The 14,247-nt window shown below is 50.2% G+C and overlaps 1 protein-coding gene across 6 annotated transcripts in view; it reads right to left on the bottom strand.

Moving 5' to 3' along the window:
• Positions 1 to 14,247, bottom strand: part of Shank2 (SH3 and multiple ankyrin repeat domains 2) — a 470,619-nt gene that overhangs the window by 233,797 nt on the left and 222,575 nt on the right. For all 6 annotated transcript variants that reach the window (XM_076555951.1, XM_076555924.1, XM_076555928.1 and 3 more), the window contains one exon: positions 13,802 to 13,915. In XM_076555951.1, coding sequence (XP_076412066.1) covers positions 13,802 to 13,915 — 114 coding nt within the window. The remainder of the gene's footprint in view (positions 1 to 13,801; positions 13,916 to 14,247) is intronic.

Below are 14,247 nucleotides of genomic sequence, written 5' to 3'. Positions count from 1 at the left end.
CACTAGCAGAGCGCCATATGACAGCCTTCACTTTCCAGAAAGATTTGCAGCTCTGGGGGTGGCATGAGGCATCCATTTTTGCCCCAGCTCCAGGGGACTCCCGGTCTGGCTCACTGTCCCAGAACTGTGTGTCCAGGTGACAAAGTGGACCCTCAGGCCTCTCCTTGCTCCTGCTGACAAATGGCACAGCAGTTGGACCACCAGCACATGTGGAGTTCCCATCCCCACTTGTGGGTGCATGACATTGCCTGCCGTCTGAAATATTATGGCATCCAGACACTCCTGGGGTAGTGAGCAGGACAGGTGAGGCCTGCATGCCGCAGACCCTAGGGTCAAGCAGGGCATGTGGGATGGACAGTCACTAATCCCCTGGGCTAGCTGATGGAAAGTGATGCCTATACAAACCCCAGGTACAGAATCAAAGCCAGCCTGGGTGGGAGGCGAGGGAGGTTAATGGCATTGCCAAGAGTCTCATATCCACACCTATTGGCTTTTGCTCACAGACCCCAGGGCTTCTGAAACATCTCATGGGTCCATTGTAGGGGTGTAAAATGGGAGGGGTAACACAGCTGGAGTGGGCGTGTAAATGAGACAAGAGAGTGGTGTACAGTTAGCTGCCCTTTTACCATCTACCTACCCACCAACCATCTACCCACTCATCTACTCATCCACCCATCCATTCATCCATTCAATCATCCATCCACCTACCCACCTATACATCTATTCATCCATCCATCCACCTATGTATCCACCCACCAATCTACTCACACACTCGCCTACCTACATATCCACTCATCCATCTATCTACCTATCCACCCACCCAAATACTCATCCATTCATGTATCCATCCACTTACCCACTTATCCATCCATTCTTCTATCTACCTACTCATTCATCCATCTACTTATCCATCCATCCATCCATCCATCCATCCATCCATCCATCCATCCACCCACCCACCCACCCATCCATCCATCCATCCATCCATCCATCCACCTACCCACCCACCCACCCACCCCTCCATCCATCCACCCACCCACTCATCCATCATATCTATTTACAAACTCATCATCCACCCATTGTCTACATTTATCCATCTCTCCTTATCACCCATCTACCCCTCTATTCCACCCATCAAGCCTCTGCCCACTCCTTGGCACCTCTCTGCTTGGCCATGTGGGGCGTGGGAAGCTCTGCCTTAAGCTAGCTACACCCTTCTTGTCGTTTCTGTCAGGGAGGGCATCATAGCTCTATCAACTCATTCTACCTGTGGGCACTTATGAGCCACCATCCAGGCACTCACCTGCTTCTCCTTGAGGCATTTGATTGGACTAAAGTCCAGCTCAGCAAGCACATCACCAAAGCTGACTAGTACAGACTCTGGACCTCACCCCAGACACCCTGGCCATGAAGCAGTGGAGGCACTTTGGCAGAAGTACTGATTTTTAATGGGTCCTAACACTGGGCAGGCTCTGCACACATTACACCCATTGTATCTGAAATGTGATGATTGCATGGGATAGTGCAGATGGGAGGGCCATGCTGCACCTGGAAACTTCCATAAACAATCCATCTCCCTTCACAGTAGCTCCATGCCCAATACAGTACGGTCAGTACTACTCAGAGCTGAAAACAGGCCCAGAGAGGCTGAACAACTTGCCCACAGCTACATAGCGATGAGGCAGCCTCTGGTGCCTGAGTTTGTGACCTTAAATCAAAAGCCGGAGACATGCTTTTGCCTTGTCAGTGTGTTTGGGGACCCAAATTGTACCCGCCAACCTGAGGCAGCTCCAAAAGAGGTTTCCAAATCTGACAGGTAGGCAAGCATGCAGCCTGGCCAACACAGCAGTCACTAGGCAGGGGACAGCCACTGTGCTCATCTCACATATGGAGGACACTGTTGCTCACAGATGTTCACGGGGGCATAGCCAGCCTCAGTGTTCACCCCCCCCCCCATCCTTGTGCTGACTGGCACTACTCCCAGTTAAGGTCTCAAGCCTAGTGTGGCTATGCTTAGAGACTGAGTGCTTAGGGAGGGTCAGAGATGCCCGCGAGAGTGGGGCTGGTCCACAGGGAGGGGAGGGCAAGCGAGGACACCAAGATGCATGGGTAGCAAGGTCTGCCAGCTAGGGGAAGCCCTTAACCTAGACCAGCCTGCCCCTCAGACCCCCGAGTTCTACCTCTGGAACTGTGAGGAATTAGACACCCAGGCTGTGGGACAGACCGACTAAAGAGCACAAACATATCCTCAGCCTACTGTCCTTCCCTCTGGTCCAGTGCAACACCAAGAATGTTCCCCATCCAAGAGCATCCGGTCCACATTGTTACCTTAGAGGCCTGTGTAAAGTGACTGAGCTCAAGGTGACTTTCCAACAGAGTGTCAGGCAGGAAGGGCTACAGGGAAGAAGGGCAGGGCTGGTAGCCAGGATCTCCAGGTTACCATGGTAACCCAGAGCAGTCCAGCACTGCTCCTGGGAGGAGACGAGGAAGGCCTGGGTCCCACAGGAAGCCAAAGACCAAATACTCCCAACATAACCCAAACCGTCATGCAGAAATGGCGCCACTCTATTTTGGGGGCAAACCCCAGCATGGAAACTGGCACTTAAAACCCCAAGCAGCTGCTAAGAAACAGCAGCCCCAACCCCCTTTCCCAAAGCAACTCTGAGTGTATTTTAATAAAATGGTGTAAAAGATAGGGTGGAGTTGTGCGTGCGTGCGTGCGTGCGTGCGTGCGTGCGTGCGTGTGTGTGTGTGTGTGTGTGTGTGTGTTTGTGTGTGTGCGCGCGCGCCAGGTTGTTTAACAAACATACAATCGTTAGCAGGCAGAACGGCAAGCCCTCATATTTATTTTATGTCCCATTAGAGAGCAGTTAGTGGCTCCTTTGGAAGCTAGCTAGGGTTGCTTATTAATATTTTAGATTGCAATTGTGCTAATAGAGTCATTTGCCTATATTTTTAACAGCTCTAAAGATAACAGACATGTTCTATTTTGGAAGAGGCCACCCGGCCACTGTGAGATTGTGGGGGGTTTACACGCTCGGTGACTGACAGAAAGTATCTGATCAACGGACTCCACCAAGCTCTACTCTGGGGAAGTGAGGACCACTTCCTCCATCTTTATGTCTTTGGTAAGGTACTCGTGCTGGCTACAAAAGCAGGGCAATGTCCACTCTGATCTTCAGACATCTGCTACAGGGGTCACCAAAGCTCACTGTCTGTCCTTGGCATACTGTTCTTCCTGTGTTCTTCTACCCAGCCGCCCAGCTGATACACCAGCTCCCCTCCCCCCAGCCCCGCCACGGAAACCAGCCTTATGAGTCAAACCAGCCCCATTAAGGCCACCAAGGGACCTGTGCTAAGCTCAGCAAACATCATTGTCCTGAACTTGTAATTTATAAGGACATGAGGCTTGGGGGTGCCAGGGAACACGTTAGAGCCAAGTTGACCAGAAAAGGAGGGCTTCATGGAGAGATAAGGGTCCAGAGTAAGAAAGCCTTCCTGAGCACATCATGTGAGCACCTGGATCCAGCTGTGCCTGAAGAGGATCAGTGTCAGGCTTTTCAACTGCTGAAGCTAAAACCTTTCCTCACCCAGGACATGGCTCACAGATTTTGTCTCCAGTTAAAAAAGTGATGGTGACTTGAGCTGCCACTAAGTTTGGATGGGGCCATGAGAAGCAAAAGCGAAAAGGAATCAGCACCCCAGAAGTACAGCTAGTCCCCTCTGAGCACCAGCCTGAGCCCCACTGCACAGCGGTATGCATGGAGGATCTGGGAGCCCCAGGTGTCTCATTACACAAGGACCCTTGGGCTCTATCGTCCAGTTGAGGGTATCCAATGCTGTGGGTTTTTTTTGTTGTTGTTGTTTTTGTTTTTGTTTTTTGAGACAGGGTTTTACTATGCAGTCCTGGCTGGTCTAGAACTCTCTATGGGGGGCCAGGCTGCACTCAAACTTAGACATCCTCCTGCCTCTGCCTCCTAAGTGCTGGGATTAAAGTCGTGCTCCACTGTGCCCACCTAGTCTGCTATGGATTTTTTTCTTTCTATCTCACTTTATTATTATTTTTTTATTTTTTAGCTCCAGCCATCTTTATTTATACATCAAAAACAAGCATGATTTTCCATAATAACAAACATGTTTTTCCATCCTCCATTAACCCCCAGCAAAAACAAATATGTCAAATGTGTTTTTCCCAACTTTAACATCAAAACATCTTTAAAGATTTTTGTTGTTTTTGTTTTTATTTTGGTATTATTGTTTTGTTTTGTTCCTTTGAGACAGGGTTTCTCTGTAGCCCTGGCTGTCCTGAAACTCACTCTCTAGCCCAGGCTGGCCTCCAACTCACAGAGGATTAAAGGCATGCACTGCCACTACTACCTGGTTGTTGTTGTTTTTTAAGGTTATTTATTTATTTATTTAATGTGTATGTGTGTGTGCCTGAGTGTGTGTATATGGATTACACAGAAGCCAGATGGGAACATTGGATTCCCCTAGAACTGGAGTTACAGGCAGTGGGAGCATGGGTGGTGGGGACAGAACCCAGGCCCTCTGCAAGGGCAGCCAGTGCTCTTAACTGCTGAACCATCTCTCTAGCCAACCCCCCTCCCATTGCTGACTTTTAAAGATAAAACTGTGCCTTTTAAACGAAGATCTGTATGTCACTACAGGGCCAGTCAGACCTCTGGGGCGTCCATGTCCTCGAGTTCTTGCCTTTACTGCTTGGCCTATGTTGGGTCTTGCTGAGTGGAAGCAAAGAGTGAAGGCTTCCTTTGGTCTACAACCACAGGCTCTGGGGACCAAGTGTGCAGTTCAGGTTCTCTTGACCTCTTTCTTGGGGTACACACTGGAGTGATAAAGCCTGGGGTTGCTTCAGAGATCAGAGGAAAGCCAAATAAGACATGTAGGTCAGGCTGCCATCCTAATGAGGCTGCTTTAGTGGAGGCTGGAGTTCATATGTGGGTCAGGACCTTTGTCACAGTGACAGAAGAGTTTTCACAAGGAGAGGGAGCACATGGGGTCTCACAGTTCAGACCCCCCACCCAGGCAGCCCTGAGAACCTCAGGGACACTTGGTTGTCTCAACCCAGGGAAGGGACTTGTTCAAATGAGGGGTGTGGTGCAGTCACCCCCATGTCCCTGCTGGGCTTCCAGCCATAGCCAACCCACTTCTTGTGTTTCTGAAGGGAGCAGTTAACTTGCTTAAAAAAGGATACTGGAATCCCTGGCTCAGACGGGAGGGAGCCTCCATGTGCATTTGAGCAGAAAGGAGGAAACAGGATTCCGGTGGAGCCGGCCCCACTGCCTACAGGAGGCACGAGGCCCACGCCTGCCTCCCTCTTCTGAGTCACAGAGTGGATCAACAGCCACCAGAGAGTGGAAGTATCCCATGTTCCAGTGAACATCACTCCCTCAAGACTTGCTTCAGGGGTGTGTGCACAGGGACCCTTGACTCAGCAAGAAAAACAGATGACCTGAAAGACAAACGGGCCAAAGCCCTGAACTCGTGCTGGGCAGAAGATGGACGTGTTAAATGAGTGCTGAGCATAGAGCTTGGAAGTAAGGCACACAGCAGCTGAGAGCATGGCAGCTTCTGGGCATGGGGGGCACACCCCTGTGACCCCAGCAATCGGGATGCCGAGGGAAGGACTGAAGGATCAAGGCCAGCCTGGGCGATATAGTGAGCTCTGGGCTAAATTGAATGACATAGTGAGACCTTGCCCCAAAGTTTTAAATGGAAGGGAAGGAGAGAGAGGGGGGAGGGAGGGAGGAAGGGAGGGGGAAGCTGGAGGGAGGGAGGAAGGGAGAGAGGGAGGGGGGAGGGAGGAAGGGAGGAAGGGAGGGGGAAGCTGGAGGGAGGGGAGCTACTGTATTGATGAGCATCAGCTGTGGCATGGAGTTTCTGCCCCTGCAGTCATCTCAGGTGACTTTACACCCCTATAGGATGTATCAGGTGGGAAAGCTTGCACTTCAGGGGAGAAAGTGAATACACACAAAGGCAAAAGCAAAGTGACTTCCTCAAGGGAGCCTGTCACACCAAGAGGAGAATCAGAGAACCAAATGGAAGTTCCGGAGTACACAGAGCATTCAGAGGCCTCTGGGAAGGGAGAGGAACACTAGGCAGAAGCAGGGAGGGAGCGGAACACTCAATCTATGCCCATAACAGCACGGCTTCCCAAGCTAGAGTGCCAGACTTGGTTAGCATTATCTATCTGTCATCACATGATCATTATTACCATCACCATCCTCACCACAACCATCATTAATACCACCATTAGCACTGTTATCACCATGACCATCATCACTATCAACATCACCACCATGGTTTATATATATCACCAACATCACTATTACCATCATCATCACTATGACCATCATCACCACCATCATCAATATCACCACCACCATGACCATCATCACTATCATTATGACCATCATCACCATGACCATCATTGCCATCATTGTCACCATCTCCATGACCAACATCATCAATACCATCATCACAGCACTAGCTGGAACACCAACATCATTGTCAACCTCACCAACCCCACCATGGAGTAGAACCACCATGGCCATTACTGATGTTGCCACAACCATCACTACCTCCTGACTGCCCAACTCCACAGCTACCAAATCATGTCATCCCCCAGGGTGGCTGATATTCTGTAGACACTCCAGCCTCCTTGGTGAAGGGAGTTGCTGGTTCAGCACTCACTAGACATACACCTTCCTGGCCCTTATCTGTAAAATGGGACCATTGCCTCATTTATCCCCAATCCCGTTTATTTTGAAGATCACAAGGGTCACCTGAAAATCTACACCAAAGGCTGAAGGACAGCTGTTATGATACCAAGGCTTGTAGCCATGTGTTCTGTAAAGACACCACACCACAGGGCTGTGAGTGACACCAGAAAATACTTAGTGACTATTGTGGGCAGTGGAACACAGTCATCAGGAGAGCAGATGAACCCTAGAGACTGATCCAGTGCTGACAGTGAGGTGGTCACCAGTGGCCAGGTCCCTGGCCCAGGCTTACCACGGCTGAGGAACTGCTGTTGTTATTAAAGTCACACACAGAAAGGACAAGGCAGTGACCACTTTGTCCCCTGTCAGAAGTTTATGCAGTCTGCAGGGGAGGCCAATGGGCAAATCATCAACCATCCCATGGTACATGGGGCCAGGCAGCCAGGCAGCATTTGGAGAAGGAAATGGCTATTGCAGAGGCCTCACTCTAAGACACCAGAAATGACCCTGCAGGGCACCATGTGAAGACAGCTCAGGACTCAGACATAGAGGTTCAAATCCAACTTTAGACATTTCAATCCATGTGATTCTGGAAGCTTCTTGTAGGTCCTGACATCTGACAGGCCCTGGCAGGATCTGTGGCTCACAGAACCCAGGTCTCCCTCTGGAGTACTCATGACTGAGGTATGGTCAAGATGTGGTACCTTTCACCTGAGATCTGGCCATCTAGTCATCTGACCACCATTCCCTTACAGTATCTCTCAGGTGAACAGATTCTACGTGTCTCTGGGGCCAGGAACAGGGCTGGGGTAGTGGGGACCCATCTGTCATCTTCTCTGGTCTTACATGACCAGTGTTCATCAATGGCCAGGACTTTTATCTCAACAACTAAACTCTGCTGGGGAGAAATAGGGTCAGCAATGTTTTCTGTTTACATGAAAGATGCATCATGGACACACGTGTATGCTGGCTTCCCACACTGATTTATTCCCAGAAACCAAGTGCCAATTTGGGAGTTCTTTTTTTCCCCCCTTTTGGGACAAGGTTTCCCTATATAGTCCAGGCTAGTCTTGAACTCACTGTGTAACCCTGGCTGGCACTGAACTTGTGACAGTTCTGTCTCACCTCTGAGAGCTGGGATTACATGTGAGTGCTGCTAAGAATGATGAACTTTATCTTAGATTCTTATTCAAGACCCACCTCTAGGGAACCCCCACCTTCAGTTCAGCTCGAGCATTCAAAGAAGGAAGGGCCCAGCTGTCACCTACCCCAACAGTTCTAGTCAACAAGGAAACTGGCATCTTAGAAAATGGAACAGGTCCCAGGGTGGGGGTGCTGCCTCATACACTAAGGTAGTCGGCGTCTTTGTTATAGCAGCTGACGTGGCTCTGCCTGATACAGGTGGGAGGCTTGAGAATCTAGACAACAGCTGGCATGTTTCCTGATCTATTACAACACCATCCTTCCACAGATATAGGGAGCCAATGGCAACCACTTTGTCCTTGGCATGTATCATGTAGGACAAAGAAGAAGAAATTGCTATCCCTGACCTGAGGAGCCTGACCTTCAGGAAGGTGGGAGAGGGACATACACATATTTAACCAGAAATTTCTAGAGTGCTGACTGCCACACATATAGAACTGTGGTCACGGGCTACTCTATGCTGCCAACTCTATAGGCTGATGTGTGAGAATAAGTGAGAGTTTGTAAATTGGGCCATGCTGTTATCTCTCATGCACAGAAAATGTGAATATTATGGTCATGATATTCACAGGCCCCTCACCACCATAAGCCTTCACAAGCCACATGAAGAAATCTACCCAGAGCCATTAAGTAACCTCTGCAAGGGACATGTGCTGGTCAATTTTGTGTCAAACTGACATGGGCTGGAGTCATGTGAGAGAAGGGAACCCCAACTGAGAAAGCGTCTCCATAAGATTGGGCTGTAAGCATTTTCTTAATTAGTGATGGATGGGGGATTGTGGGTGGTACCACCCTGGGCTGGTGGTCCTGGGTTCTATAAGAAAGCAGGCTGAGCAAGCCATGATGAGCAAGCCAGTAAGCAGCACCCCTCTGTGGCCTCTGCATCCTGTCTCCAGGTTCCTGTCCTGCTTGAGTTCCTATCCTGACTTCCTTGATTATGAACAGCAATGCTGAAGTGTAAGCCTAATAAACATATGCAGGCAACACATAAAATAATAATTTTAAAACACACCAGGGCTACCATTTTGCTTTGCTCATTGGTCCTCAGCATCTGAGAACTGTTACTAGGTGACTGGAATCCATGGTCCCACCTACAGAGAGGAAGTGCCCTGCATATGCCCCTTCTTGGTAGGTTCAGCCCTTGAACTATTTGCCTATTCTGTGGACTGTTCAAGAGCACTTTTACTTTGCCATGTACAAAGACAAAGGGCTCCTACAACTCAGACAAAGCTGACCTTGTGTGGAAAGAGCGAGCTGGCTGGAAACACTGAAACAGTATTTGAACCATCTTTTGGATTCTATGCATATTCAAGGTCTGCAAATTTCCAGTGTCAAAAAAAAAAAAAAAAAAACTACAGAAAGTACTAACTATGAAAGGGGAAAAGGGATAAATTGGACTTCATTTAAAATTCAAAAACCTTCTACTCATTAAAGACACAATTAGAAAACAAAAGGGCAAGTCACAGACTGGGAGACACATTTACAGCAGCCCTGACACAGTCCTGACAAGCAGGGTCTGTACAAGAAAATCACCACACAACCAGACCAAGAGGTAAGAACTCCAGTTAGAAATAGCAAAAAAATAAAAAATAAAACTCAACAGAGATCTCTCAAAAGAAGTCATGCATGTGGCAACCATACACAAGGGGCTTAACCACAAAAGCCATCGGGGAAACGCAGGTGACCCTCACAATAAGAAGCAACTTCACACCCACCAGGCTGCCGTGGGAGACTGACACTATGGGAGGCTGACACCATTAAACATCGGTGTTGAGGCAGAGCAACTGGAAAGCTCCAGCTGCTGGTGCAGGTATGAACCAGCCTGGCAAATCAGACAATCATGTTACAGTTCCCTCCCTCCTTCCTTCCTTCCTTCCTTCCTTCCTTCCTTCCTTCCTTCCTTCCTTCCTCCTTCCCTCCCTCTCTCCCTCCTTCCCTTCCGTTTACCCGTTAATTTTACATGTAAGTAAATATTTGTGTGTGCAGATGTACACCTACACAGGATCACACAAGTGCACAGGTGCATGTAGAGGCCAGAAGACAACCTCCAGTGTCATCCTCAGCAATGCTATCTGCCTGGGTTTTGAGGCAGTCTCTCACTGGCCTGGAGCTCACCCACTGAGCTACACTGTCCAGCCAATAATCCTCTGTCTTTGTCTCCTTGGTGCTGGGATTACAGGTGTTGTTTTGTGGGTTCTTGGGATGGAACTCAGGTCCACACAGGACATGCTACACTGAGTCATCTCCTCAGCCACATGTAACAATTTCCTATGAAATTACACATGGCCCTATCATGTGACCTAGCAGGTTTTCACCCAGGGAAGTGAGAAGAAGTGAAACCAGACATCTACAGTGAGACTTGTATGGCAATGCACCCAACTTAGTTTACAACAGCTCACAGAGAGGAGCCAATCAGTGGTCTTCAGGAAAGTGGAGAACCTGCTCACAGAAAATAATAAAAAAGGGGATGCTTCGCAGCAACACACAGGCTACCACAACACAACACTGTAGACACTGGCTGAATCAGCAAGTCAAGGCTAGGCCTGGACTCCAGCAACAGACACAACTCCTGTATGGTGACAGAATCCAGGAAGATGCTTGCCTCTGATGGGATTGGAGGGATAGCTGGACCGCTGCCGGGGAGAACGTTCCATCACTGTGACAAAACTCCTGAGCTAATTAGTTTATGAGGAGGGAAGGTTTACTGCCAGAGGATTCAGTCATTGGTCATTTGTCCCTGTTGCTTTGTGTCTGTGGCTACACAGCATGCCATAGGGGAGTCTGTTTAACCTCACGGCAGCCAGGAAGTACAGAGAGAGAGATAGAGGCAAGGGATGGGGGGGGCCTCAAAATTTCTGTCAATGGCCACATCTCCACAATGACCTTACTTCTTCCCACCTAGCCCCCTCATCCTAAAGGTCCTAGGATTTCCCAATTAGAGCATTATAGGTTGGGGCTGAGTCCTGAGCGCAAGACCTCTGTGGGGGGAGGCTGTCTAGACCACTTGGAGGGACAGTCTAGATGTAAGCTAGAGAGCTGAGGAAAACACACATCTCTTTTGCAGCTAGAGACACAGGCATGTACATGTCAGAACACGCTGAATCCTTCCCAGGCTCCATGTGTATTGCTGTATGCTCAACTACAAAAGAAATTACTAGAATAATAGTCACAGCCTTAGGACACACAAGCGCAAACAGACACCATGCTTATCTGCAATTCTCCCACCCGGGAAGCCCAGCCCAGTTCCACTCCCATGAGTGCTGTCCCTATCCTCCACTCTCCCAGGGATGCTGGCAGGACTCATGGCCTACTATGCTACAAAAAGGCGATTTTGGTTACTTGCCAATGGCCTTGGAGAGAAGGATGCTCCTCACCCACCAAATCCTAATCCCCAGAACCTGAGATGTCGCCCTATTGATACACGGACACTTAAAAGACAACTGAGATTGCAGAAGGACTTGGAGCTGCCTATTAGGCAGCTTGGACCTTGCCTGCTGGGCCCTAAAAGTGGTGACAGGGAGGCAGTAGGGGTATGTCTGAGAGATGTAGCCAGAGAGTGACCCCATCCACAGTGGCTGCCGCAGAAGTGAGAAGAGGCCACAGCCAAGGATGCAGCCTCTAGAAGCTAGGAAGGGGGAAAACAGATCCTCTCTCTCCAGGGATTTCAGAAGGAGCCTATCCTACCAATGTCTTGACTGAAGCCAGGTGAGACCCCTGCGTCTTCTGACTTCCATGCAGCAAGGGGATGGATCTGTGCTGCTGATGGATCTTAAGAGGCACGAGACCATGCAATTTAACTCTATTGCCATGCTCAGTGAGATCTGAAGGCAGTGGCGCTCAGGAGCAGGTGACACAGACTCATAAGACACCACTGCTCCATGACATAGTTTGGGCAGAGTGCTAAGAGCCATTCTGTGCTTCCAGACAGACCAGAATGTGAGCATGGTCCTTGGAGTCAGCACCAACCCAGGCACACAACTCTGTTCGACCAAGGACATCATTGTGTGGATCTGAGAGGGAGCACGGAGCCCAACAAGGAGTCTCCTCATCACCCTGAAAGTACCTACTGTAGGACGAGTATTCGTCTGGCAGGCTCTACTGTTTGTGGGGAAGCTATAATCACTCCCAGAGTTGGCGGGCGGGTAGGGCAGGGTGCTCTTCACCCTCCAGCCTACTCTAAGCCACTATTCTCCACAGGATGAAGAAAGTAGGTTAATGACCCCTCATGTAACCCCTAGGACTGCCCTGTTCAGGTGGGACTCAGCCACATTTCCAATCAAAAGCAGAGGTTGGGGTGACCTACTGGCTCTGAGGATAAGTATGGAAGGGGAGGAAGTGATGTCCCCAATCCAAACATCAGGGCCTGAGGAGATAGGGAGTGAAGATAAGGTCACAGATGGGGCAGGGAAGCCTGCTTTGCAGGGGGAAGCTGGGGCCAGACCAGGGCTGGATGGAGGTTAGGTGCTAGGACAGATCAGTTGATATCTGGTGATCAGTGTTCTTGTGGCCTCATCCACCAAAACCTGCTCTTGCCACCCACTAGCTAACTGCCCATCTGCCACCCCATGCTACGTCACTTCCAGTCTTGTCTTTCAAAGTCTGGCTGGCTGGGCTGGGGATGTAGCTCAGTGGATAGGGAGCTTGCTTAGCATCCATGAAGGCTTGAGTTCCATCCCTCCATTCCCAGCACCATAGGAACCATACCTGTTGTCCCAGCACATGGGAAGAGGAAACAGAAGGACCAGGTGTTCAAGGTCATTCTTACCTACATGGGGAATTAGAGGCCTGCCTGGGCTACATGAGACTCAACAACAAAAACATAAGCAAACAAAAGGGCCTGACTTAGGTCCAGAATTAGATAATACATAATACAACCTAGCAATTGTACCGAGCAGCCCCACAAAGGGAGGCTTAGGACACACAGACCCTCCTGTCTCAAGGCCAAGTTCTCAGAGAAAAGCTTTCTGAGTGACCAACAGACTCTCCAAAGCCCAACAGGCTTGAAGGATCCCAGTGGCAGGAGGTGCTTCAGACAGTACATATTCCTAGACCCTCCCTGGCCCAGGCAACCTGACCAGGACCCAGAGACTCCCTGTGGAGCATCAGACAGGGCACCTCAAAATACATCCTGAAGGGCACATTTGAACAAAGTTCAGTGGGCCACAGGGTCCACACAGACAACACAGCCAGTATCTGCAGAGGGCATGTGGCTGCTTTTGGGGGAGCACTGTCAGCCCAGGTGTTCACACAGAAGAAAGCAGATCTTAGAGGTGACCACAGGTCACCAAGGAGTCCCTTCCGTCCAAGACTCAGGTCTCTCTGCTTCTTCCAGACCATTTCAGGTAAGTGGCCACTGGCATTATAATCGGAGCAATCCTTTCCCACCAGAGCAAGGCTTTCCAGCTGTTTGAGGGACAGCTCTAATGCATAGTGCGTGGACAGCTTCGGCAGTGAGCACTGTGTGGTACCCCCTGGGGAGGGTCTGGAGAGCTCTGCTCATCAGTGGAAAGTGACCTGGGTTCTAATACCCAATCTGGAGGCAGAAAAACAGACATTCACTCAACCCCAGAGTCTCCTGAGGCTGGCAAGGACATACACTCCAAGTTCACGCTCCAGGTTTGCACCGGACACACAAAGGGCTGCCCTTTAACAGAACCTGCACACCAGTCTGTCAAGCGGTTCTGGTTTAGATGGAGCTCACTGGAATGGGACCAGCCAAGCCATTTGCAAGGATACAGAGAAGCCCTGGGTTTGGAACCTGGCCTTCCACAGTGTGGCCACAACCAGGCCCTTGCCACACACTCCAGCCAAGCAGCCCCCCCCCCCCCATTCAGCCTGGCCCTGTGAGGCCGCCTTACCTGCCTGGCTGTCCCGGGGTCTGCACTGCACCTCTTCCACACACTCAGCCGGGAACCACCCGATATGGCCACGGGCGCTGCCTTCCCAGAAGCCACCCTCGCCGATGCTCAGAACTAGAGGAAACAGAAAGGAGAAAGGCATCAGTAATGGGGACAGAAGGGACTAAGCAATGGGACACCAGACAACAGGTAGAGGGATCGAGGGCCAGCAGCTTGGCAGATGAGGCTGGGTAACCTTCAGAGAACATAGTGCCAAGAGGTGGGGCAGCCCCAGCCCACGGATCTCTCCCTCCTGGCGGGTGATGGAGGAGAGTGAAACCCTAGAGAGCCTTTTTCCTATTTTATTTTGTTTGTGTGTGTGTGTGTGTGTGTGTGTGTGTGTGTGTGTGTGTGTACACACGTGTGCACCAGGTGCTGGAGCAGGGTCCCGAGGACCTCACAGTACC

Source organism: Peromyscus maniculatus, chromosome 1 (assembly GCF_049852395.1).
Source record: "Peromyscus maniculatus bairdii isolate BWxNUB_F1_BW_parent chromosome 1, HU_Pman_BW_mat_3.1, whole genome shotgun sequence".
Classification (NCBI taxonomy): domain Eukaryota; kingdom Metazoa; phylum Chordata; class Mammalia; order Rodentia; family Cricetidae; genus Peromyscus; species Peromyscus maniculatus.
Note: the sequence above shows the minus strand (reverse complement) of the source record. Positions and strands in the feature narration are given on the sequence as shown.